At 42.1% G+C, this 27,161-nt stretch overlaps 1 protein-coding gene across 7 annotated transcripts in view; it reads right to left on the bottom strand.

Moving 5' to 3' along the window:
• rapgef2b (Rap guanine nucleotide exchange factor 2b) overlaps positions 1 to 27,161 on the bottom strand; it is a 66,785-nt gene that overhangs the window by 35,900 nt on the left and 3,724 nt on the right. For 5 of the 7 annotated variants that reach the window (XM_088389116.1, XM_088389282.1, XM_088389203.1 and 2 more), the window contains exons 3-7: positions 12,637 to 12,707; positions 11,607 to 11,663; positions 8,262 to 8,345; positions 2,065 to 2,140; positions 528 to 695 (exon numbers count right to left, since the gene is read on the bottom strand). In XM_088389116.1, the coding sequence (XP_088245242.1) occupies positions 528 to 695; positions 2,065 to 2,140; positions 8,262 to 8,345; positions 11,607 to 11,663; positions 12,637 to 12,707 (456 nt within the window). Of the gene's footprint in view, positions 1 to 527; positions 696 to 2,064; positions 2,141 to 5,821; positions 6,010 to 8,261; positions 8,346 to 11,606; positions 11,664 to 12,636; positions 12,708 to 27,161 lie in introns of those variants that run through there. The other 2 variants (XM_088389594.1, XM_088389503.1) reach the window with 2 other exon arrangements.

Here is a 27,161-nt window from a genome sequence, read left to right as displayed (position 1 = left end):
CTTTTTGTTAAGTCAACTCGTCACCAATACTCGTGAATCACCTAATTGGTTCATGTGTAACATATTGCACCGGCAAGCAGCAGTTCTTTCACAACCAATATTCCCTTGAATTCTTCAAAGTATGTAAATACTAAAAACAGACAAGATATCACATTCAACTTTCAGTGAACTTTGAAACCCGTACTGGGATTTCTTACATGTTAGTTTTTACCATGTATATAAATATGAGAGAGGGAGGATCAAGCAAAAATAAGCATTTGAACACAAACACACCATAGCAGAAAAACTACAGCGAAAGCTATCAACACAAGTTGTTAAAAGACACTTCAATGAACAACACTGACCATCTGACAAGGAAGAGACAACTACAACAAAAAACTACCAGGGTGAGCTGAGCTACTTCCAAAATCCTACAAAACAGCACAAACAACAACACAGCAACAGCAGCGGTGATATCCAGCACAGCAAGGGTTAAAAGTGGCTACAAACCAGCAGCACACCTCCACCCCTCCCCTCCCTAAACTCACCGTGTGGTAGCCCCGGGCCATGGGCGGCTTCCCGGCGGGGTACGGATCCACTGTGTCAATGATGGTCTGCCGTTCGCCTTTCTGGTTGATCTTCCGAAAGCGGCGGCGGGACTGGCGGTGGGAGGCTTGTCTCTGAAAGTACTCCTCATTCTCATCCATATAGTCCACCTGGGAAACATGCAGAGAAGACGATTACGGGGGATGCCGGGGCAGGGGGTCGGGAAATGGCAGTGCCATGCCTGAACTCGTCTGTGATGGGAGAACTTATTTTTTAATCAAGCTGTTTAAAAAAAAAAAAAAAAAAAAAAAAAAAAAGGTCTCAGCTCTGACGCACAACGATTTTGTGCAACCGGAGCAAACCTGTTATGAAACAAATTTCAGGTTATCTTCTATTTCCCATTGATTGATTTGGTTTTCACTTTTTGATGACGTACTTTTGAGAACTGACATGCTGTATGAACCAGAGGCTAAACTTGACTAGCGTACATTTTAGTAAACGTCAAAAATAATTAGAACATGATAGAACTGTAGTCACTGAAACAAAGATGTACAGTCAGAAAATCAATTCAGTTTTATGAAATATTGTATAACATATGTAAATAAAAAAGGCAGGTCGTGATTGTAGGCGTGATATTAAATGACTTCAGTGATAATGGTTGAAAGTGGAAAATTGTAAAAGCTAAAATCCCGGTTTCCACTTCATGGTAAAGACAGAAAAAATTCAGAGTATAAAAGTGAGCCAGTCATCCTCTCTTCATGACTTCTCTCTTCATTTTTCTTTTTTCTTTTGATTCCTCTCCGCTTCACATTCCTACAGCGACAGGGATTACACCACTGAAATCTCCCTCTTCCGCTACCATGACAACCGTCTCCGGTTGCAAATCTCGCTGCATGCAAAACGAGAGTGTCTATTTTTTTCCCCCCTTGCTTTTGCACGTCCATTCCAAAGTTAGGGATCATCTGGATCTATTGCAATAAATAGCATTGCATAGGCATCCTGCAACAGAAATTAGAGGGCTAGATTGCACCTATTAAGCAAACATCAGCAGCGAGTGTTATTCTTACGAGGGGAAGGGGGGGGGCTTGGTGCTGGGGGTGCGCTGTGTGATAGCTCAGTCAACGCACAGCAATTACGGCTTGCGAAAGGGAGATTAGTGGGATCCGTTGCAATCTGACGCGCTGCCGGCCAGCTGTTATTTGGTAGCATTGCACGCCAATGCTTCGAGAGAAGCGGCTCGAGAGGCTACCATGACATAAACACGATGACAACAAGTAACAAGAACATTGCTCATGCAAACTAATCTAGTGGACCTATTTCAACATCAAGCACAGTGCGGTCTTGAGTGGGCTGAACATGTATTTTTCTCCAACAGAGTTGTATGGTTTAAATACAGCATTTATTTTAAAGTCGTATGGTTTCAAATACGTAACAAGTATGTCAGTAAAGAACTTGGCCAACCACAAACAGCGGACGCATTCCAGCACGTATACCGTTAAATTTGCTTGGACCACAAACATTTCAGTCAGGAAGACTCACCACAATCATCTCTGATGGTTCCAGGACGATGCACTCACATCCACGCCTCAGACTGCCTGCCGATCGCTTGCCGAAACTGCCCACAAACAAAAAAACAAAATGATTAATATCTCTTCGACGACCAACTATATCATTTGACACTTGCTTGGCTAAAGCGTCTAAAAGACTTAACTTTAAATTGGTACTTACCTTTACACATTTTTAAATCTGCACGTCAAAATGTATTATTGAACATAAGTGGTGGAAAAGTAAACTACACATAGTTACATGCACATTTGGAAATAGTGTCTGTTTGAGGCCAACTTTCCAATCTCGCTTTTTACAGATTTGTTCCGGAATTTCTGCATCAAGTCATTCAAAGAGCAGCATTGAAGTGGGGATAACCCCCCCCTAATTGGGAATGGCACCGCCACTCGTCTCTGGAAAACTCTACTAGAGCGACGTCACAATTTGTACTCACAGCTCGTGAGGCGGCGAGCAAGAACGTATTAAAAGACCCCAAATATCCCAAAGAAGAGCAGCAGCAGTGGCCTTGGAAATTCTGGGGCGGTTTTGACGAAGAAGGCTGCCTTTGTTGGGACACAAGGGCTTCCTTGTTTGATGCTTTTAAGACGGGTCTTCATTGAGAATGGGAGCGGCGCGTCGTCGATTAGCTGATCGCCTCGTTGGATAAACTTCTGCGACACAATTACTGATAAACCCGAGTGGCTCCATAACTTAAATCCAGTTAGAATATTTCCCAACTTATTGTAGCAAAGGCACATCATTTGGGGTGAAAATGCTATCAACTTATCACCATGACATAGCAAATGCTTGCATGTTAAGACGTATCAGTAGCTAAGAGATTGCTCGATTTAAAATGTTGCCTTTTTGGCGTATGTTAGCATTTTAGGCATTCCAATTGAAAATAGTGCCTGAATACAAGGCCAAATGGAATGCCTTTATGAATCAACCGAGGTTGGGATCTTGTGCTGTTAGAATGCTATCAGTTGTCATTTGAAGTAGTACCTAAACACAGGGCAAGATTTAAAATCTCAACAATCTGCCTCAGCAATTTTTGCACTCAGGTTGCTATATTGCTATGAGTTGGCCTACAAATTATTAACATCTTAGCTTTTTAGCAGTTCAGCATTTTCATAAGAAATCACATTTTCTAGTTTCTGCGGCGGGCTGAAGAGATGTAATAATTCAGGTTTATGATACCCGGTGCATTTATTTCCGATGTACCGGTATGTTTTGCGACAGTGCGCCAACGGATAAGAGGATGACAGTGATGAGGAAGGTGGCCAGATGCCGGTGCGGATCATAACTCTTTGAGACGAGCGTGCAACTCTGCAAAAAGATTAAACTGTTTTTGTCACGCATCGCCAGCCAACATTCAGATGTAAAACTGCGTTAAGCCCAGCAATGCTGTGTGTTTTGCGCAATGAGAATACAGCCTGTGACGGACGGCACAGATGGACGTAGCAAAAATAATATCATCACATTGAGAATTAAGTTTTTTTTTACCCCCCTTGAGAGATTGAAAATTACTGCCTTATAAATTATGCTGCATCAATGACCTTGGCCGTCTTAGCACGCAACTCTGCATCGACATTCAAATCGAGATTGGAAACTCTTAAGATAGCAATTCCATAGCAGAAGTCATGAATATCAGGAATACCAAAAATGAGAAGTTATGGAACATTTGGGAAATGAAGAAAGTTGGTCCCCTGTTTTGTATATCTCTCACGTATCTCACATTTCAAGTCTATTTACATTTAAATATATAAATATGAATAAAAACTGCTAGACTATACGACCAATAGAAACAACTCCAGCCATAAACCTAACCGCAACCTCACCCGCAATTTTAAATCCAAAGGCCATACCTAATCTCAAACACCTAACTCGAACCCTGAGCGCTAATTGCCTAGCAACCGCAAAAGAAGATGAACTGACATATGGACAAATTAGGTGAACTCTGACAATTTCTCACACCGGTGTCCGACAGCACCCTGGTTGGGACTCACTGCTCTCGGGCATGAGCATGCAGGAAAACCGATCCCTCATGCCTTTCCTCACTGTCATCAGACTGTGTCGTTCATATCCACACGTCATATTTGTAGACGAGTTCCTTGCTCGATCAGGTGACCGGCACCCCCTTGGCGACCTCCTGTTATACAACGGGCCCGGGTTATTTGGAATGTCACAGCGCATACATCAGCCGCCTTTTCAGTCTGTGAGCCCGGCGGCTCACCGCCAAAGCCTCAAATCCATTCTGCTGTCGGCGACTCGACCGGTGCGCCGCCTAATCCCGGCTGGAAGAGGGCGGACGAAAAGGGAGGGAAGCGGGGAGAATTGGGGGTCTAGGCTTTTACGCAAAGCTGTTTAGTGGTGCGGTGAGCGGGTACACCAGCTTTTTTAACTCACTTGGGCCTTTAAGAAGGACAAAGATTAATCCTGTTGGTTACGAAAGATGAAGAGAAGGAGAATTAAAAACCCAGATTTGATACCACTGGAACACTGCCCCCCCAATCTCGCTCAGGGTAGCAGCTGACCACCCAACCACCTTTCAGCTTTGTAAACACAATTCCTCTAGCCACGTGGAAGCAGATAGTTCACGGTTTGTACCTTCCGGAATAGACTCTGATCCCACTGGCAAGATTGTTCCTCGGATGCATGACTACTTTTAGCTCATCAAAACAGGCCAATGACCATAAGATGCTTTTGCTTTTTGCTCCCTATTTTGGGCAAACATCCAAATTCATTTCGGCATTGAAGGAAATAAATTGGGTGCTACCTTAACTAAGAAAAACAACATATTTAAGCTGTGATATTAATGTTTGTTTTACTGTATGCACATTATTTGGGACCCAATTTATTTTAGAATCGTAAAAAAAGACAAACAGCACTTTCCTAAAATCAAGACAAACTATTATTCCCAAAATGACAAACTACCTGCTGTTGCACTTTCCTAAGCAGATGACAAAGTACTGATGATGCACTTTCCCAAAATGAATACAAAGTATGGAGGCACTTGCCTAAAATGAAGACAAAAGGTGATTGATTTGACACTTTTTAAAATTATGTTGCATTTTCTCAAACAGAAGAAAAATACGTAAGTGCTGTTGTAAGTTCCTGAAAAAACAAATTGACGTTTGGCTTTCCTAAAAACTATTGTTTGTTGTGCATTCCTGAAAAGAAGAAAAACTAATAACGTTGCATTTTTTAGTAAGAAAACCAGCATTTTTGTACTTTCTCCACGGACAAAATGACAAAAAGAAAAGCGATTAATGTTAAGTTTAAGTAATTTAACTGGTGAGCTTTTTTTTTAAAAATTGTTTACATTTTATTTGAGAATCTTTCATTCATTAAAGATGACAAGATACGGATAGTGCACTTTCCCTAATATGGACTTTGACGTTGTGATATCCCAAAAAAGATTCATTATTGCATATTTGTGATTATAAACCCAAGACAGGCATAAACCGAGAAGACCCCTGTTCATTATAATATTGTAAAATCCATTAAAAAAGAGTTTGGAAAGTTTTCTGGGTGGTATCAGTCAACTCTTGCTGCACTTTGAATCTCCCGCAGCAAGGAACCTTGTCTTTTGACGTTTGGCTTCAAAAGCGTGCTCCAATCTAGATCCAAAATAGCTCCCGCTGCGCATTCCACACCCTTGAAGACTTCACCCGCTCCTGGCTCACATTTTAACATCACAACCAAAACAAGCCACTTTTTTCTAAGGCACTGGGAGTTAATTGACGCTTACCCACCCGCCACCACTCTGCTGTCGGAGTGAAGCCGCCACCTGATAAGATTAGACGATCCTCCTTCCTCCTCCTCCGGAAATATCCCGCAAGGTTAGTCCCTTAGTTAAGTCCCGCGGACATGTTCCAGGTCGGCAGATTGCGGTGTATATCCCACCGTGCGCACCCCTTCACCACTACTGTGAGAATGAGAGTGCGTAGCTGGTAGATCAAACCCCCGCCCCCCCTCGTCCAATGGCTCGGCCCCTTTTACGCCAGCCCCCTTTACCCCTCGTAATGCGCTACGCAGCCGGCATTCCAGCATACAACTCACTTCCTGCTACAATGGAGTCAAGAGGGTGGAGTGTGTCATTTGTCAAAGGGGGGTGAGGGAGGGAGGGAGAGAGGGGAGTAGGAATCCTCCCGCTATTCGGCAGAAGTTACTCATGAATACCATGTTGTAAAAACAGTCAATCAACCGGAATGATGCCTTGTGAAGTAAGAGCCTTTCCCAAGCTTTTGAAGCAACACTCCCTTTTAAAGTTAAACTTCCCAACATTGGCGCAACCCAAAATAAAACCACCAACATCAGTAAAGCACTTCACTAAGTAGCTAAAAATGTGTTTTGTGTCAAAACTAAACAGTCTATGTCACACCAACATAATTGTAATCACATTAATAAATCATAGCAAAATATTTACTCGCACTTGTCACTAAGTTACTTAAAAAAAAAAGTTCCTGGCAAAGGATGCACATTCCCATATACTAACAATTTGTCTGTCTACACTTAGAAAGTGAATTTGCTGAGATGTAAATGATAAAGATCGGGCAAAGACAGAATAAAGTTTTTTTTAAAAATAGCGTTTTCCTGGGTTGTTGCATCGCGACTGACAAGAACTGGTGTGAACTCTGCTAACCTTTACCGCAGCACGTCATGGCGTAACATTCCTAGTTCCCATCAGGCAGTTGATTCGTTTTTACTCGCCTTGACAGGAAGTGATGAATTTTCTACGAATTAAAGACCAGACCAGCGCCAGTCAGCTGATAGTGGAGATAAATTTAATAAATGTCGGAAGTGAAACCAGAATCAGAATGAGTGGAATGCTTTTCATCACTGCTTCCTCTATTAGACTTTGGAAAAAAAAAAATTGAGAAAGAAGCTGGTAGAGCTTCGATTGTCAAAACTTAGTTAATGTTTGGGAAAGTTTACATATATTTATGCAAGCAGTAACTAAGTGTAAAAAAGTGCAGCTACCAGCTAGCTTTGACAAAAAAACGACAAACTACTGCAACGATGTAGTAAGTATATAAATAAATAAATGCAGGGTGTGGCTCTTTAAAAAAGGGCTTTTTAAAAAAGACAAAACGGCTGGTGTTGTACACTCGCCAAAAAAAAAAAAAAAAAAGGACAAATTACTGATTGTAAACATTCTTAAAAAGAACAAAATATTGATGCCGCACAATCTTGAAAAGATCAACTATTGATGTTAGATGTGAATGTGTGTCACCCACTCGTCAGGCTCGGCTTATCTGGGTTACGTTTGATGTTACACCGGCCTCTGGGATAAACAAACTTTTTAACTTTGAACGAGTCAACCATTGTCAGACGGCTCCGCTGAGAAGCGCCGATAGAAGGCGAATGAAGAAGCCAACGCCACCATGCCGTTATAATCTCCAGGAAGATATCTTCTCACTGGACTCCTAGAAGTTTGTCAAAAAACTAATTCAGCCCTGAGGCATTGTCGCGTTCCCTTGTTGAGTCGTACAGACTTTTTCCAGAGCTGTCAGAGGTAGGGGATTTCATTTAAGTGTGCAATTTGGGTTCAAATTGAAAAAGGCATAGGTGGAGTCTTTTCTTTTCTTCTTACCCTAGTTATTATTGAAACTTGATTTTGACTTGGTTGGATCAAGCGCAAACTGCTGCCCTCAGGTATCACTGTAAAAATCTATAGCTTTTGACAGACATTTGAATCTCACAACCATTCATTATAATGAACGTTTGACTTGATGCCAAGTTTGGTGGAAGTGACAAAACTGTGATGACTTCAGGTACCCCTGTAAGAATGAGCAGCTAAAAAAGTATGAATAGTAAAATGAATAGTGTGCAATAAATTCTAATAATACCGGCATCACGCTTACAAGCATTTTCAAAGTTAAAAGGTTAGCATTAACAGTTTTTTGGGCTTTCAAACGCCTCCCCAACTTCATCTGAACGACCGGTGAGCAACTCCCACCCTCTCGCGGCACCACGACCCGGCCGCCCGAATGCTCTTTTGTGTGTTACGCAATGCACAAAAAAGATCGCCCACGTTGGTCGGTTCGAGCAACAAAGACAGCTCTTTTTTTTTTCCCCAACAATGCTACGGGCCTAATCAGAAGAGACAATCACTTTGAAATAAACCCTCAATGAGCCCCCCAACAAAACAAAAAACCCCAAGAAAAACAAAATGGTGGACAACCTACCTGCTTCTGGGCAGGAACATGGATTCCTTGATGAACACAGAACCTGACAAAAGGATGTACCAGCAGCTTCCAATGTCATCAGGGCTGCAAGGAGAGATTAGAAAATAATAAAATTAATAGAGGATTAGTGCTAATTCCGACACAAAGGATCAAATATATACATATTAAATTGCATCAAATAGAATAAATGAAATCCAAGACAATGTTTTATTTAAAAAAAAAAAAAGGGGGGGGGGGGATACTGAATAGAAAAGAGTAGTGGTAGACAAAGTATAAACCACTGGCAACACAAGCGACCTTTTTAACCATCTGAAGTTCAACTAGTGGGTGCTTCACAATGAAGACGTTCGCTGGATATTTGTCAACAGTCTTAGTTTTTTCATTTTCATTTTCTATTTAAAAATAAATGACCGTTTGTGGTTTCACTTTTTGGAGCATTGATTGATTGATTGATTTCGGCATGTATACAGTCACTTCATCACAGTTTTCCTTGTGTGCACCAAACAAACAGAAGTTGCCGGAATGGGAAACGGCATAAAGCAAACTTGCTCATCGTTTCAACCAAGGATTTTGTTTACAAGGCACAATATCATCGTAGCATCATAATTTAGGAGTGACAAATCGTCGCTGATTAGTGTCACCCTTTGTTTTCTACAATTTATTTCATGTTCTGTGTTGGTTTGAAACAACACCTCTGAGACACTAAGCTAGCAAGTAACTATAATTATAACTATAAAGGCTTTCGAATTTGTAAATAAGAAGCTGTGAACAGTGTCAAAAAGTGCAGACGGGAGAACTGTGAATGAACCGGCAAGCGCGCCGCCATCCGCCCACATCTATTACAGCGCCCGAGGAGACGAGGAAGCACAGACGGGAGTAAACTCGCGGTGACCCGGCGTGATGACGCCAACGCCGTCGTTGTTGGCTGGCACAGCCTTTTGCAGATAATTGCCAAACAAATGCGCTCGTACTCTCCCGGTGGGAACATTTTGACAAGTTAATCACCAGACTTTTCCAGTTCAAAAGCGGCTCCTGCGGTGAACAACTACATTAGTATTATTAGGGAGACACCCAATAAGCAACTTGAACTATGGAAGAGTGTGTGCAGAGTCTGATAAGGAATTTGCATGAGAAAGATTTGGAATCACAATTTGGAGAGAAAAAAAACAAGAAGTCGCCTTGGCAACAGTCTGCCATCGGCGCCGGAATGGGATGCCGCCTGTGAAGAAGTGTGTCTCGCGATGGTGGCACAGACACGGTTGTGAAGTTTGCTAACAAAGAAATTGTAGTGAGCGAACAAGCTGACAGCTTGACTGATTTGGGCCACGTGTACGGGAAGAGGCGGCCAATGCGGGGGCGTCGGACGGGGATGCTCAGTTTTCTTTTAACTGACACATTTTTTTTTTTTTCAAGAATAATGTCAGTTTATTGTTTAAAAGTGACATGAGTAGTTTTATTCGGGATAGTGTGCCAACAATAGTGTTTTTTTGATAAACGCCCAGTATCAATTGTATTTCTTTTTACAAAATTGCAACGTTAGTACTTTGTCTTTTCAGGAAACAGCTATATCAGTATTTTGTCATCGCAGCAAGCCGTCGTTTGGCATCTTTTTAACAAGCAAAAGCAAATATTTTAAGTTTTGGACATTACACGGCACTTCATGACTAAAATTAGTTTTTACTTTATTTGACTTGTGTAGCTCTATTGCACCGCGGTTAACTTTGCACTCCTTGTGACAGTTTAAAATGATAAAACGGACGGTTAATAACAGTTAAAACTTTTAATATTTGCAATTACAAGTAAAAAAATCTGTGCACGAGAATGAACAAGAGGTTTCTTCATTTTGGACTAAAGCAGCCATTTTGAACTCCTACTTTTATGGGTGCCTACTTGAGAACTTGGCCAAAAGAACTAAAAAGGAATGCCACTATCTGTGACAGACGCTTGCTTAAATTGCCAAGAAGCACACATCAAAGTTTAATGATCATTTTGAGGACTGAAACGAACCCAGACACTTGTTTTATTGGTTGACACAAAATTGGGCGGACATGGCAACATACACATAAAAAAGACTCAAGGACCCATGACTGAAATCGGCTATTTTGGTTTAAGAGAGCCATTTTGCGAGACTTCCAGGGCTTGTACTTTGAAGAACACCAACTAGGGAATTCGTCCAAATGAGTTACAATTAAGTATCCAAGACAGATGGGTCAGGCTGGAGTGTGAGAAATGATTTTATTTCTTATTCTATTCTCAGAGCGCCGTTCCCCCCCAAAAAAAACAGCTAGAGAATAAAAGCTGTTTGGACTGACAAGATGGAGAGACGTTTGACAGGAGCGTTGCAGCGTCCGATGCGAACCAAAAGATAAAAATATAACAAGGAAAAAGTTTGTTTTCGACGCTTTTGCCATGAAAGGCGCATGGGGGGGGAAGAGTCTCGGCGTGGCAACGTTGTTGTCAAACTAACTTTTGAGTGTTCCGACAGCATCCACAAAAAGAAAAGTCTATCCAGTAATGTTTGTTTGGAAGCACTTTGGAATGCGCTGCAGCAACTTTTCCCCTCTTGCATTTGCGTCTTAAGGAGAAACAAAGCGACGGCAGCTGAGGCCTATATTACTATTTTTTGTTGTTGCTGCTCTAGAAATGCACCGAACTACACTTGAAAAATAACAAAGACGACAGGCAATGGCTGACGGCTAGTGTACTTGCAAATGGCGACACTGAAGAGGTTAAAAGGCTGATCAGACGATAGCAACCTCAAGTAAAAATGTGTCAGGTCAGCCTCTTATCTGCGAGAAAACTGTAATCAGCGGACGGTAAATCCTGCAGGGTTCTGGCTCTTTTGCCATACAGGCACTTTTGCAGAAGCTTTGGATTGTGCGTTTGTGCCAGCGAGAGAGCAAAAATATGACTTTTCCAACAATTATCCTTGTGTCGCTCAGTGACATCAGTAGCGCAAAGGTACGATGAGGTTGTTAACTGGGTCATAGGTGCATGTCATTCTGTGTTATGTGATCTGTATTTGGGAACGAAAAAAAATCCGACTTCATAAAGACCCAAATGTGGGACAGCTCATAAGCAGAATGATTTGGAGCGCCAAATACATGATGAACAAACACGAACTTTCGTTCCATTTTTTTCAACACAAAGCAAAAGGCCCCTTTAGGTTCGTCAGTGATAGACAGGAGGCTGCGCGTAGCCATGTTTAAACCTCCGCTTATTAAATCACGTGTGAGCGTTCGCGTGTCAAAGTGATGTACAGCAAGCACCAAATGCACTTCCATAAAGGTGTCCGTCAAATTATCAGCATCCGTTCAAACAACATCACATTACGTTTGCACTTACTAGTAAAGCACTTCGTTGGCTTCGTGTCTCTCGTAGCGCACCGTCTCGCACATGATCCTGCAGGGGTGAAAGGTAATTTCAGAATGAATACTTCCTGCATATAAATGTGGACGTGCCTCCATTCCATCAAATTTCCACATCATTCAACATTTATTTGACCAACATTGCATCAGATTTATTTTTTCAATTTTTCAAGATAAAACTCATACATTTTTTACTTGTATCTGTCTGTACAAGGACTGGGCAATAAGGCTTGTTCCCCCAAATTCAGCTTTTACTTATTAATTTGTCCTTTTCGATAAAAAGCAAAACTAAATAACACAGAATAGTTTTTAAATTCCAGTTTTCACACACTATACTTTATTTCCTTCCTTTCAGCGGATTCTACGCTTTTCCGTTGGGCATCGGCTAAATTTCGACAGAAATTTCATTTCGTAGTTGTGAACGCATTCAAAGAAATCGGTTTCGTAATAACTTTCAACTTCATTCATTGCAACTGAAGTTTCTGTGCGGGTAGTGAATTCCCTAGATGTCATCTGCATCAGGACCCCCCCCCCCCCCACCCCCCCATAGCCTCCAGAAACAACACTGCGACATCACAGAGTGTGTTGTAACTCACAGTAGCTCATCTAAACACAGCTGAGGGGCACACTCAAACAAACACTAGCCTGTCTGTGTGCGTGTGTGTGTGTGTGTGTGCGTGTGTGTAGGGGCAACACAAAAACAAGATCTTTAACATAATCCTTTGCTAAGTGTGGTGTCTGACTGGAAAGTGAGTGCTGGGAAAGGGTCAGTCACTGCGTGGAATGTTCCAGCTCACAGGTCATGTACTTTACATTGTTCCCTCGGCGGGATAATCCACATGTATGCACACACACGAGGCATGCTGGAAACGCATTGGCTGCCGGGAAAGTCACGTGTATTTTCCACAAAGATGTTTTATTAGTTATTTGGGAAAACGCTGGTAAAATTTGAGCCTTGACATGATTTTTTTTTGATGAATTTCATTGTTGTAAAATGCAACGCCCACCTGAGCTGGTGCTCCCGCAGGTTGGACAAGGCCTCCATGCCATGGAGGTAGGAGTAGACAATCTCCAGGTCCTAAAAAAAACAGAAAATTCACATCAGAACGGGATGTATGTTAAGACGTAACCTAAAATTGAAACTAAAAGATGCAAGATGAGGCTTCCTTTGCTTCACATATGGACAACTAAGCATAACAAAGCACTGCTCCAGCGCCCCCATGTGGACAAAAGCACATTCAGAAAGCTACAATGACAACAAGGCCACTATAGAAACATTTCTAAGTGAAGCAACTGTATAGGGAGCACTATGTTATAGTGTAGAAAGAAAGTGCATATAAACTCCCCATTCAAAGTCTTTATAAAGTGAACCAGTGAGTACCGGTGGGGGTATTTTGGAATGGGATCCCAACGAGACTGAGGTGAAACGCGCCACTGTGTTGACACACGCTGGGTCATTGACCGCGTATGTGAGCAAATGCTTACTGGGCCGTGCAGTGAACTAGGGCTGATGCCACCAATATTTTTAGGATCAAGCATGTTACGAGTTGATTAACCCGTTAGTCGTTCTGCATATTGAGTGACTCGGCATGAGCTGCGCCTGGCTATCGGCAGCTACTGTCTGAATGGTTATACACTGTTTTGAACTATTTGTTTAATATAGCAATTAAAATGTATGCCATTAGTGATTCACAGTTTACGAATGACAAATGACACTTTTTTCTCCTGGGGAATGCAGACTCGAATATTTGTTGAAAACGGACTTTTTTTTTTTTCCTCCTTCTAGAATGCTTAACTAACAGGAATGTAGTAATGATGATGTGATACAGTGCATCCCAACAAATAGACTATATTTACCTAAAAATGGTGAATGGGTTATTGTAATTTGATTTCAATTAAGGTTAAAATAATTTCATACTCGATGTATCACACATACTTTATTTTATTCTTCTGCAGGGTTCTGTGTAAAAGAAAATTAGCGGATAAATGCTGAGTTCCTCTGTGACAACTCTGACGCAGTTATTTTGTGTAAACCAAAGAGGCAACACACAGAGTGTCCTGTCCATGCACAAGTTTGTTAAGTCAACATTGCGCGTGCGAAACTCCTTCAGCAGGGCTCGCTTACGTCACACATTCCCAACATTGGCACTACCAAGCTGAACCTTCAGTCCACAACGCAGCGCCTGAGGAGCCAGGTGTAGTCAGCTACTGCCACCTCCTGGCACACAGAGCAACTTTCCCCTTTAAGGTGACCCTAATGATTTCAGAAACTTTATTATCCCCCTCGGGAGCAATTTGTTTTGCAACAGCAGAACAACACAAAGTCACCATTCATTAATAATATAATTAATGAATGGCACTTGGGGTTGAAAATGATTATAACGTACAATTTATCCATTCATACTGATTTGTTTGGATAGATTTTATGCAAGTTAAGGAAATGAAACGCGTTATTCCCGCAGGACTGCAAAAAACATTTTTAACTTTTTGTCCATTAATCAAACTGCTCGGGTTGTAGCTGAGGCATCCACAAAACAGTAACTAATAAATGACTGTTTCACACCATTTAGTAAGTGCATACGAACGACAAGTGCATTTTATTTTTTTTGGACCAATAGCTAAAAGTGCATTAATATTCAGTAATAAATTAATAAAAGGTGTGATATTACAGAGTTATGTTTTTGGAATTAAATTTTAAAACGAAAAATTTCTTCCCTTGTTACACCTTGAAATCATTATATTCTTACTTTATCATGGAAGTACTTAGCTTCATTCTTGCACAATTATGAATTTTTTGCCGTGATTAAAATCCTGATTTTTTTATTGGCAAAATTGTACTTCTAAGATAAGACAGCCTCTGAGTCCTATAATGGGGAAATTATAATAATTTATAGATTTTTTTTCTGGCCCAATGTTTTCCTAACACCAAAACCTTTTCCTAAAAAAATACTTGAGAAAACAGTCAACTTTTTAATTCCAATGGCATGGAGGATTCCACACGCACTTATGTTTAACGGGTGTAAAAATGTTGGCCCTGTAAGGAGGAGTCTCAGACTTTAGAAATTCCCAAACCCGGGAGCTGTAATTTAACATGGAGTCCACTAGATGGCAGCCTCGCCAAGTTACATGACAATGAATGGGCCTCCACCAGCACTCAAGCAAGCAAAGCGCAACTATATCAACCCATCAATTATGGCTTAGCTTTCCAATAGTTTTGAGATTGGTTGTATGGAAAGAATGTAAAGAAGGCCAGCTTTCCTACTTTCCAAAGTTGACTTTTTTTTTTTTTAAACTGTCAGATAGACCCAATTGCCGCAAAAATGCTTGTGAATATTTACAGTGGTGAGGATGCATGAATGCAACCAGGATGTGGGCACGTGTAGGAAAACCTCCTTCAAACTACTACAAAGACAAATATGAACATATTACTTCTTGACAAACGAGTGCAGATATAATAAGATCACAATCATCACATTAATGATCATCATGCATTCACAAAAGGTTGGTAGACCTCAGCCAAAGAGAATCGGAGCTAGCAACAATCATTCCGAACTCCAACATCCATTCAATCTAAAAATAATAATAATAAATGTATCCACAAGAAGTTGGTCGATAAGAGTCTTGAGAGCAAGAATGTCATCCGTGACCTAAACCTCTAAAACACAACATTTAATCCCCCCTCCCAAACTAATCCTTCCAGGAATACAGGTGGTCCTCGCTAGAGGAAAAGAACATTCCAGGATGCCGATGCGGATCAGGCCTCAATGCTGACATGGAGCAGGCATAAGTGCTCGTCAACAGTTTTTTCCCCTTCGGGTATTTACACAATAAATGTTAATACAAACAATAACCTGTTTTTGGTAAGAAAATAAAATCAACAGTTTGTTATGTAGCATGAAAACATACAGCTCTCCTCTACATGACTTGCCAAAGTTGCAAGCACAAAACATAACTGGACTTCTTACCTTTCCTCATTCTTTGCCGATCAATACCGTAAAGTCTCCTATGCCCCATTGTACGTATTAAACGAAGAGCCGACCTGCCCTCCACTATAGGTGAAAATCGGTCGGTCTTATCTGGGACCACCACGGGGGTCTGCCGGCATAGATTACACAAGGCTTCCCATTCATTGCAGCTCTGATGGTCAATCCGGGTATTCATTCGGGTTTAAGGCTGAGAACAGATAGCAAGCAGCTCCCCATGCATCTTTTAGCCAGCAGAGACAAGAATCACACTGAGGCTTGCAACAAGAATGGAGCCATTGCTCCCGGGGCTTGCAATTTGTAATGTATACTTAGATACTTGTCTTGTGGGTGGACTGATTACGATGGCTAATGAGATCAAGTTTGAATTTAAATGACGCTGGTTAGGCCTCTAAAATCAAACAATGTCTAAATGATCAAGTTACAATCAATATCAATTACTACTATCAATATTTAGACACTCTCCTATTTGCAGCGCTCTGTGTATTTTTGTGCTCCATCAGTTATGCCCTACAATTGTACTGGACGGCGTCAAAGCACTGGATTACAAAGAATCAGTTATTTATGTCAATGAAGTTGTAATGGGGAACCGCGGTGATGCGTACCGATACTTCTGTTTGTACACTTTGTACTTGGTAGAGGAAATTAGCTCATCTAAGGTAACATCCAAAGAGTGTGTGGAATGAGGAAACTTTTAATGGAAAATGGGAGGACGAGAGGATGAACACCCCACGGTGAGGCAAACTTGTAAATTAAGGATTTATGATGGGTGAAACGGTCTTAATTGTGAAGCGTGACAGTTTGGTCAAGTGAAAGCTCTTCGGTTTGCTCTCCGTTGCTTGCTAACGGATTGGAAACCAAAAAGCTACAGCGGGGGAAAGAGTCTGTTCAAGAAAGAAGAAAATGGGCATTTTTATGAGCAAAACGTCTCTGCCTTGCATTGAATCCTGCCGCTCAAAAGGCCTTGAGGGGATGTTGTGATTTGTTCTGTTTTGGAGAAAAAGAAAACTTGCTGGGAAAAAAACAAATTAATCCCCCAAGCCAGGACGGCCTAGTTTCTCTGACAATTGCTCACTTGTAAAATATAGAGCTGGGGGATTCATGTCTTTAACCTGTCCTGCTGAACTTTTACAAGGACAAAGTGCTCGGCAAAACTAATTTCAAGGGAGTCAACTTTCAGACACGATTGTTTTGTAATTAAAAATCCGGCCCAAAAAAAAATATTTAATTTATATTCAAAACGCTTTGCGTTAATTCTTTCAAAATGTTCTCTCTGACCCTTTTGTCTTCTTTTCACTTCTTTCTCTGCTTGGCTGCCCAGTTTCCATTCAAAATATCTACCTGCTCATACGGAGGCCAAAATTCAGAGACATCAACGGGTCAAACAGCTCGGGCCCTAACACACTCATCCCCTCAAATGAACGAAAAGGAAATTCCTTTGAAGCGTTGACCTCCTCCATGGTTGCTTTGAAAGCCTCCCCCGTTAAGAGTTGCTGAGTATTCTTGGCAGGATCCTGTTACGAGGGACAGCGGAGAGAGGCCGTTTTGGGTGTTGAGGCTCACATTCCTCACATGACAGTGGGCCAGATAATGTCTTAGAGTGCCCAACCACACATGGGACCACCTCAGCGACTCGTAAAAAGACATGTCAGCAAGTCGTGTCACGCAAATGCAAAGTCTTGCCGCGCTGCTGAGACGGACGGACGGACGGGTTGAACCAAACCGGAGTCAGCATATTTGGCTGAAAATCATTTTCAGCATTTTGAACATTTTTTTTTTTTACATGACCTATGAAAATTCCAACTTTAAGTGTGGTCAGTAAATAAAAATAGCCAGAGCATGTGGGGATTACGTTAAGTCTCGCTGCAAGGCGAAAGGCGCACCTTTCTTAAACGCATTTTCTGGTCTTCTGGCACGGAATCAAACATCTTGTCGATATCAATGCAATTAGCGGCTCTTAACAGCCTCCGCTGGAGCCGTCCTAACGAGGTAAACGGAGAGCCGGGCCGCCGGGTGGCCAGCGTTGCGGGTCTGAAGGTCATCCGCTAATGACAATATATGGCAGTAAATTGTCAGCTCAGCAAGCAGAGTGCAGCGGCGGCACTCTCTTCCAAATGTCATACACCTCCAGCGGCCTCCGTATGTGCGCACGGGTGGGCGTCTTTGTTTGTGCATTCCCCTGTTAGCAGCTGCCCTTGACTCTCTCGATTGACAAGATGGTGTCGGGTATTTTTATCCATTAGAGCAGGTGGAGGCAAGGCAGGCGGCGGCAAGGTCACGACGTGACAACATCTGCGGTCTTTAAGCACATGCGGCGAGGTTTGCGAGTCACTTGCGCTATTGTTCGTGGCGAAAGGGTTTATCGACGCCGGCGCATGATTGTTTTCAAACGGTACTTTTTTTCCCTTGTGAAACTCAAAAGCATTCACTGGGATTAACCTTGAGCAACCGATATGTTGGATCTGTTTGCAAACCACAATAAAAAGGAGGATTAATGGCTAGCAAAACAGAACAATAGATGGTGTAATGTTTAGAAACAACACTAGAGGTCATGGTATGAAGCAGCAAAATTGTTAGAAAATAGGCTAGAAAAAAAGTCTAGTACAGAACTTTTCCAAGTGAATCTCAAAACATTTATAGTTTCATTTTAAACTGGTCATGTTGAAACCCGCATAAAACAAAGAATGAAACAACAATACAGTATGAATATTTTTCCCACCTTATCGGCAATCATTTTTGGCTGAGATTGGTCAACAAATGCGGTGTTGAGACTGAACTCGGTTTTAATGTTTTGTTTCTATTGTGGTGCTGACTCTGACCTCCATCCCAGTTGCGTTAATTGGTCAGAAGAAGGAGGGGGGTCAAGTTCAACTGTCGATTAAAGTGCAACCAAGTCCTGTTTCATCTCCCCTGCTTTATTCCTGGCTACTTTTGCAGTGAATCGATCATCATAGGTCGCTGTGTAACTTTGGTGACGACGGCGCTTTACTTCTTTGAGGCTTTTGTTTGAACCAGACGGAGCGAGTCTCATCAGGTCGGACGGGCGGCATTGTTCTTCCGCGACGGCAACTACGTTCAGTTGATGACGGGTGGCTTAGAGAACCCCCTCCTTTTGTGCCCGCTACTGAAGCCACATTCAACACGCTTAAAGCAAATACACGGCAGCGTTTTTCCTCGATATGTATTATTTATCTTCGCAGAGAGCAGCAATTCCCCAACTCTGTGCTGTGGTGAGGGCAATCATCCAATCCCGCTTCATTGGTTAACTACAATTAATACATCTTCATTTATGCCAGAAAAGTATAGTGACAAGCAGAGCAATTAATTCTCTTACACTAGATGGCAGATAACAGTGTCGTTGACTGCAAGAAACCAAACATCGAAAATCAAAACTCTCCAGTAAGAAAAGTTGATATACATTTTTTTTCCGTTGCGTTACATTCCCAGAAATGTCTCCCATGGCATTTTTCCTTCCAGCCTAGGCTGATTATAAGCTATTAGCTGCAGCCGTGTTCAGCACATGTGGTCTGTGCAGGAACCGGCGGTGGGATGGAGGGTCCGGCGGTCTGCGTTGAATGAGCTGTGGTCTGGGTGGTGGGTTTATGGCGCGACACATTGGTTTTATGGCATCTACATCAGTGCTAGACCGTAGAAGTCAGCGTGCGAACGATCAGAACGGACGGAACCACTTCTAGCTTAATTTGAACTGGGGGGAAAAAATAACATTCTGTTTAACTAAAAGGTGACAGAAAAAAAGCTTCATGAGGATGTCATGATGCTGTATAAAAAAATCCCTTTGTACAAAAGGCTTTCTTTAGCTATTAGCTATTAGCCCCCGTCTCAAGAGCGCGGATGGTTTTATGCTAGCAGCCCAAGTAGGTGTAGCTGTTAAGCTCATTCACATGCTTCCCTGATTCCTGTACCAGGACGTCGCCATGCTGACCAGCTGCTGCATTTCACCGGGATATAATCAACATCTCGCCCGCAGTTCCATCAAATTGTGTTAGCGGTGGTTATTCCGCTAGCTGTCATTGACTTCCTGTTCATACAACAGCTGCGTGTTGTCTCCATCAACAGGTGCAATGTGTAATTCAAGATTTCGCCAGGACCAGTGAGAGCTAAACACGTCGAGTTGGGACTTAAGCGCTTAAAGTCAGTAAGGAGGCTAATTAGCTTTGTGTACTGCGCGACGACTCCATTTGACCTAATACCAGCCATGACCGACAGTAGAGGACTAAAGTTGATATCAATATATGCGCAAGAAAGAAAAGTTGACTCAATACCTCTCACGATACAATATAAATATGACAACGAGCTGAATTGTCTCATTTTCAGTAAGGCTACAATTTCGTATTGTATTGTTGGCTCTTGTGGTGCGATACGGATACAGACGGCAACATCAGATGTCCTGATTTGCCCTTGTCGTTCATCTAAGCCCATGTGAAATATTCATGCTATTCTTCTACCATGTATCTTTTAAATCTATGCCGCCTCAGCCGTGCTCTCTCCAGTACTAATTAATTCTAGCATTACAATGCGACTCCTGGGGGTTGCTAGGCAACAGGCTGCTTTCACTATGGCGTCGGGCCAGCCGCATTCCATTTGTTGGCACATTTACATGATTGCGTTCACGTTTGTTCATTCACAAAAAAAACATTTGACATTTGATACATAGTAAAGTTTGAAAAAATCAAAGTATGAAACTCATAAAATACATCTTAGCTAACTGCTAACAAGCACATAATCAACCGTGTAAGGCACATTGTTACTTTCATTACTATTACAACTTCACATTAAAATGTGTCCTGCATCGACAACCTCACAGAACAAGCTTGAGGGATTGCTTCATTGCATCCCACTGATGTAATTCTGACTAATGAAAAATGAAACTAATTGATGATACACAGCCACCTCTCAATGGAAGCTGTAGTCTAACAGGCAGTTTGCCTGTAAATACAAAAATGTGCATGTAAACAGAAAATGTCAAAATGATCAATCATCTGGGTCACAGGTAAAAAGTTGAAGAAAGGCAATTACTGAATTTGGTTTTCGGTGTTCAGAAAACATTTGAGTATGACTTGCATCTGTTCGCATTGAATATGACAAATATTAATAGTGGAGTAAATGTTTAGAGCCAGTTCAACATTGACATCTCAACACTAATTAGTCTGCAATTTTTCATGAAAGGAGACCGATTAGCTCTTGCTTCATCAAAATAAGACATCTGCTTTTACTTTGGAAAGCAATATGCACACCAGTGAGTGATTCTGTTTCAGAAAGTCTGCTGAGTACATCAACCCCTCTTGTGATTGTTTTTTTAATCAGTGAACAATACCAAATAAAAAAGCACAATCATTTAACAGTAACCGTGAGAATTTTTTCCCAATTAATCGTCTGAATACGCGTTTGATTCCAAAAATATTCAATTGTGAGGGCCTACACTGCACATTACACACTGAATGGGGAGAGTCAGCATGAAAGGGGCTTGTGATTTGGTTTGTCATTCTGTGCTGGCTGACGGCAATCCTCGAACATTCGGTTTCTGCGAAGATTATCATTTCTTCGTTTTTCAATGAGGTGCTAAATTCCTCGTCATTTTCTTGCGTCAGGGCTTCTGCCGTTCCTCAGCAAAGTTTCCTGTTTACGGCGCTGCGCACATCCCGCTCGGGGGGCCTTCCCGTCCCGGCTCGGGAAAACAAGAATGCCTGGGCCGCAGACGGGCGAGGGGTTTGAGGCTACATCCTCAGGATGTTGCACAAAAGGATCGCAGGGGGATGGTGGGGCCATTGCCGACAATTAGCTGGACTTCATATGGCAACGTCGGTCCTTTCCAAATTGAATGCTACCATTTTGGACTACATTTGACTTGTTACGTCCTCTACATGCATCTGCAACAATACTGGGTGACAGGCTCTAAAACTAAATAGGATCATTTTTCCAATTCCATTTTTTTTTTTTTTATATGGGGAAAAAAAGAAAAGGCCAATGACATTTATCAAACGGAGATTCGTGTGTTTTTCATCCTGGGATTTGCGATTTCTCGAAACTAAACCGCCCTGGCAAAGGAACTTGAAGTAATTGATCAAATTAATCAGCCAATCTGCTGCGACTCCCGAACGCTAACCCCATACAGTATATTCATTTTGAGGCTTTATTCGAGCGAAGTGGTCGCAGCTGATACATTTTCAGGGTAAACACTATTATTCCTGGCATAGCTGTCGTGTAATTGGCGTGACCTTAAGTGCTTTTGACGGGCAGAAGCTGGCTGGAACAGGGGCGTCATTGTGTCGGGTGCGCATCGCACAGGCGGCTGCGACTGAACGCATCTTTGCCTCCAATTTCAGTCGCGTTTGGGCTGGCCATTTAGCGCACGGCTGCAAAGCATTCCAGACACCGCATTGCCGCTAATGCGCCTTCCTTTTCCCCTCATCCGTACATAACTCACTTTATAAACACTGTCGTTCGCACATTACTGATATGTTTGACTACATTTGAACACCGTTAATAACCAACATTGACACAAGGAGTGCTTGATCTAAATTGTAACACATTGCGCAGCAGCTAATAAATGCCTCCGCCTGTCTACAGTTGAGAAAATAAACGGTGTAGACGCTTGTGCTAAAGTAAGGCACAAATGTATTGTGAGTTGTCAACAGTATGAATGGATAACTTGCATAATACATCATGTTGTTTTCAGATTAGCAAGTGATTCTTTTCCCTTCCACACAGAACCTCAACCTAATGATTGAAAGGCAGAGGAAAAGCACACACACTTCCTCAAGTATATTACACAAGCCCTCAAAAAAGAAGTGCTAATGTGGCGTTATGCAAGCCTCTTTTTGATACTTCTTTGTTCTGCCCAGTGTACACTCGCATGCATCCAAATGGAGATCGGTATGATTAATGAGACCGGGTTAGAGGCAGCGGGAACAGGTTAAGTGAGGAGGAAACGTGCAGCCAGATGGGAGAACGTAGGGTCAATCAAGGTAAATGTTAATTAGAGCAGTCACAACCGGAAAACTGCATCAATTGCGCATAACAAAGAAGAGAATCACACGACCTGCCAAACGAGGTGAAAATAGGAATAAAAAGCATTCCATTCTAAACTCAAAAATCTTTGTGTCCCAGCGTTTGTGCTTTTTACACAGTTCTAAAACTGCTGCACTGCGTTTATTCACCAAGTAGGTGTATGGCTCGAGTGGAACGCAGTTAAACTATTGGGAACTTTGCACAGCAAAATGTAGATACAAATATATGTACCATGACACAAGTGGACCTGGATCCTTTTTAACCCAGAGCTAGGAAAATGCCAGTACGCATGTGGAAATAGCCTTCGTGATGCCAAGTCTTCCCAACAAGCAGGAAGAATCCGGTCACGTTGAGTCATTGTCCATTTTCCTTTTTGGGCAATGGAAGACTACAGCGTACAAAAAAACGTGACCAAGCAAACCCCGAAGGATCAATTACCTAGATAAAGTTTCGACACGACAAATCTCGACAAGCAATCTGCACCGCTGCACACGCAGAAAGTGGAACAAACACAATTTCTCTTATAAGGAGACAACAGCTTTTTTGAAAACTTTTTTCTTATAGCGTGAATAAAAGCAGCTGGTTTTGGGATCCTGCCGCCTGGTTTTGGGTGCATGATACGAGTCATCACCGGGTTAGCATGACTCGACACTTTTATTTCTTTCATTTAAGTGGCCGTGCACCTCAACACAAAGAATGCAATTATTTACTGAACAGTGAGTCACTTCCGACAAATGCGATCCATCAAGAATAATGTTATGAGTAATACCTACTTCCACTTTCTCTGTAATCTACAGATTTTTTTACGACATCCACCTTTTACGCGATTAAAATCTACATCCACTTTTTTTAACATGATCTGCATCCATCTTTTTACATTATCTAAGTCAATTTTTTACACAATCTACATCGACTTGAAGAAAAGAAAAGCAAGACATCCATGTTTTAGTGTTGAACGAATCCAGATGGAAATATAGATAATCAAATACTGGAATTGATTTCCAGTATTTAATTATACATTCCATACGGTTTGTGTCAATATGGCTGTACTGTGGCATAAGGGTCCTCATTGGATGTCAGAATAATTTTTAAAACTGCTACAATGCGTTGATTCAATCAAAACTAAATAAATTGATACAACCCACTGATACCAACATTGCAGCCCTATCAACCTAATTTGTGTCTCTCCGTTGTGAGCAGCACTGTAAACAAGCATTAGAGGCGTGCCGGAGCCATATTCTGGGATTTAGGGACCTCTAATCACACTAAATTAATCAGCTCGCCATCTGATGCGCGTCATGTCTGAGCGGTTCGCCAAGAGGCAGATTATACTGCAGATTATGTGGCGAAGTGCAAGCCTGAAGCTAAATTACGGCTAACTCGTCATTGACAACATTGTAAGCGTTAAAAGAAGAATATCTTGATCCACACTGGGATGGTGGTAGCTGTTACCATTTTGTTTTTTTGTCCAGCAATCAAAAACTGTAGTCTATCTTGACCCAATATTTAGGTAGCATAGTTTTCTTTCGGTAGACTCGATGTGACCAGCCTCTGTCCAACAATATACATACTAGCCTATACACCTCATTGACATTCCATAAAGCGGTCTAGTTTGCTGTGGTAGAATTTAGAGCGGCAAATCCTGATCTAGTTCAATTTTATGCTGTCGGCATTCTCTGTCCGCTAAATCTACAGACTGTGGTGTGCCTAACTGTCATTTAGGTACCCAACGACTAGGTTCATGTTCAACACATTGTGATATTGCGTCACTTGGCTTGTGTGTGTGAGCTGGCCTAGTGACTGAAAGTGGACTTGGCTGATGCCTCAAGTTAGCAGCTGGCTGTGAACTGGCTCACCATTAGCCAGTCTTTCTGAATGTCAATTGTGAGCCTTTAATTACTAATCAATTCAGATAATTGATATTATGCAATGTTCTGAACTTCTTTCCATGCCTGTTACATTGGTGAAATGTTTTGTTTCCATCTGCTTAATTTCTCCGAACGGCGACCTTCCCAAAACGTCAAATAAGAGCTGCCCCTACTTTCATGACGAGCCTCACAGTGTAACTCAATCGCGTCCGTGTAAACACCAAACGTCACAAAGGGTTTATCCTCCGTGGCTTGGCGGGTCTTTGGGCTAAGTATGCAAAGATTGCGGTTCCCCCTCCGTGGTCGCCAACGGAGCTTCGGCTGCCACTTTCCGCCATGAAGGCCAATGGAATTTATGGCGCCTCCGACGGCCGAGCTGTTTTTCTTCCTACTTTATAAATATCACAAGGAATGCGAACAAAAGCAACTGGCGTATGAAACTAGTATGTGGGTGCGTGTGTGTTGTTAGTGAGTGGGGTAGAAACAAAAACACAGTGTGACCCTGACGGTGACAAGATAACTGAACGCTAGCATTCAAATCTACAAACCAGTACAAGGTCGAGGGTGAAAATAATCATACGAGAAGAAGGCGACGCACATCAATCGAGGCTGTTTGACCTACATATACATAACCCGAGAGATTACAAAGTCCCTCCTCCGTTTTAGGCCGGGACATTAAAGCACTGCGTGGAGAACAACGAAAATGTTTCCTTCCAAAAAATCAGGCTGTTGCAGTTTTAAATGAGTTGTTTGTTAACTCCAAAGTGCTACTGTTCCAAATCCTGTTGGTCATCTTTTCTCAAATAGGGGTCAGAAAGCCATAATTGGTGGGTAAGCACAATATTTTGCAATGTTATTTCACAGCGTTTTGAAAAGTACATAACTCAATGACATCTCCCTTACCTTAGGGCCAATAAAAAGCTTTGCTGTGATCGTGACCTCGCATTTAAATGCCGTACTCTGCATGTTTCAAATTGTTACCAACTGGCAAAACAAATCAAGAAGACAACTATTCAGCCAACTGTGTTAAAATGTACGACGTTAGCAAAAATGAATTAATATTTGTGCTACGAGCCGCTGGAAGTGTCCAACTGCTCCCCCTTGTAAATGTGTTTTCTGCCATATTTAATGCTGTGCTTAACTGCTAAATACAACTAACAAAGTCACAATGTCATACACAGTCCTGTCAACAAAGTTGACGGAGTACACTATACAACAGTAAAGAGACTACCAAATCATCCCCAATTCAAAAGAAAGTTGGCCAACTAGGAATAAGACTTCAAAAGTCACACAGTTCAAGAAGAAACTAAGACTTGAAGCAGCAGCCAAGAATGACATCAAAAGTGTGTCGGCACGACGCATTCCTGAAGTAACATTTCACTGGGAGTGTAAATCACAAGTTTCATCACCTACTCCGACAAATATGCAACGCTCGCATAACTCAGGGAATCCGTTGAGCATCCACTCGCAGGATTGGAAGGCAAGCAGTCTCAAGAGACGCATTTGAAAATCACTTCGTCGTGACGTTACCAGTCGCCCCGCGTGGACAAACGATGAGCTCATGAGCACATTTTTCAGGAGTCTCGCTGGACTGGCTTGCAGCGCGAGGCTCACATGTTGAACAGATGATCACGTTGCTTGCATGTTTTGCGAGCGCTGTCACCAGGAACTGATGATTGGCATAAAACAAGCCAAAAGGACTTTGTAAGATTCATTTGTTGAAATTGAAATCATACGACCTCCACCAGCTTAAAGGTTCAAACGAATTTCAAAAACGAACTCGCGTTCAAGAGCTTTTTTTAAGGGTTCTGTGCTACAGTTGATGCATTGTTCGCCTCAACCCCAGTTTAAACATAAACTAGTGTGTGTATTTGTCTAGTCGCGTGTGGACTTTTGAGCACAAAGGAACGCTGGTGTTTGAGAAGCTGCAGACCTGGCCGCACTGGTGAACACGTTTGACATTTCCGCAAAGCTATCCTCGCAAACTGCACAATCAATCATTTTAATTGAATAATCGTGTTTACATGGCCTCGGGTGATGTTTGACGAGCATACGATGACCCCGGATGAGCATGCACAACATTTTTATACAAAAATCGTCTAAAAGTATCACCCCCCCAGATTTAAACAAGGCGGGAATATATCAGCGCAACGGCTGTGGCATGCAGATGCAGTACAGTTCCAAAAAGAAGAAGAATGTGACATCACTCCAAGACCTGCTAGAAGTTTGGCGAATTAGAAAAATCCATTGTCGCCTGGGCGGGATTAGACTCCTTCAAATCTTGAGGCTGCTGCCAAACCGGACAAGGAAGGAAGTAACAAACCCACACCCAACTTCAGGGGGGAAAAAATGGAGGAAAGGTTGTTCTATTTAGCAGCACTTCATCCTGTTTGAGTTCCATACGCATCCTGACACTTTTCCAAGTTACCCTAAATCCTTTTACAACCTGCAGCGACCACTTGCTGTTGTTGTTTTTTTTTGTATCAATTATTGCTGTTGGGATGCTAGTCGAGTATTGCTAGAATGCGGCCTCCTCAGCAGATGACCCCACTTGCGGCCTTTAGCTTTGGCCACCTGGCTGAAGACGACCAGACGTGAGAGGTGACAGGTCAAGGTAAGCTTCAGGACAGACTGTCTGCATCTTAAAGACTC

This window comes from Syngnathus floridae, chromosome 1 (genome assembly GCF_059516105.1).
Source record: "Syngnathus floridae isolate MCC-2025c chromosome 1, RoL_Sflo_1.0, whole genome shotgun sequence".
In the NCBI taxonomy this organism is placed as follows: domain Eukaryota; kingdom Metazoa; phylum Chordata; class Actinopteri; order Syngnathiformes; family Syngnathidae; genus Syngnathus; species Syngnathus floridae.
This window is presented reverse-complemented; position numbering and strand designations above follow the sequence as displayed.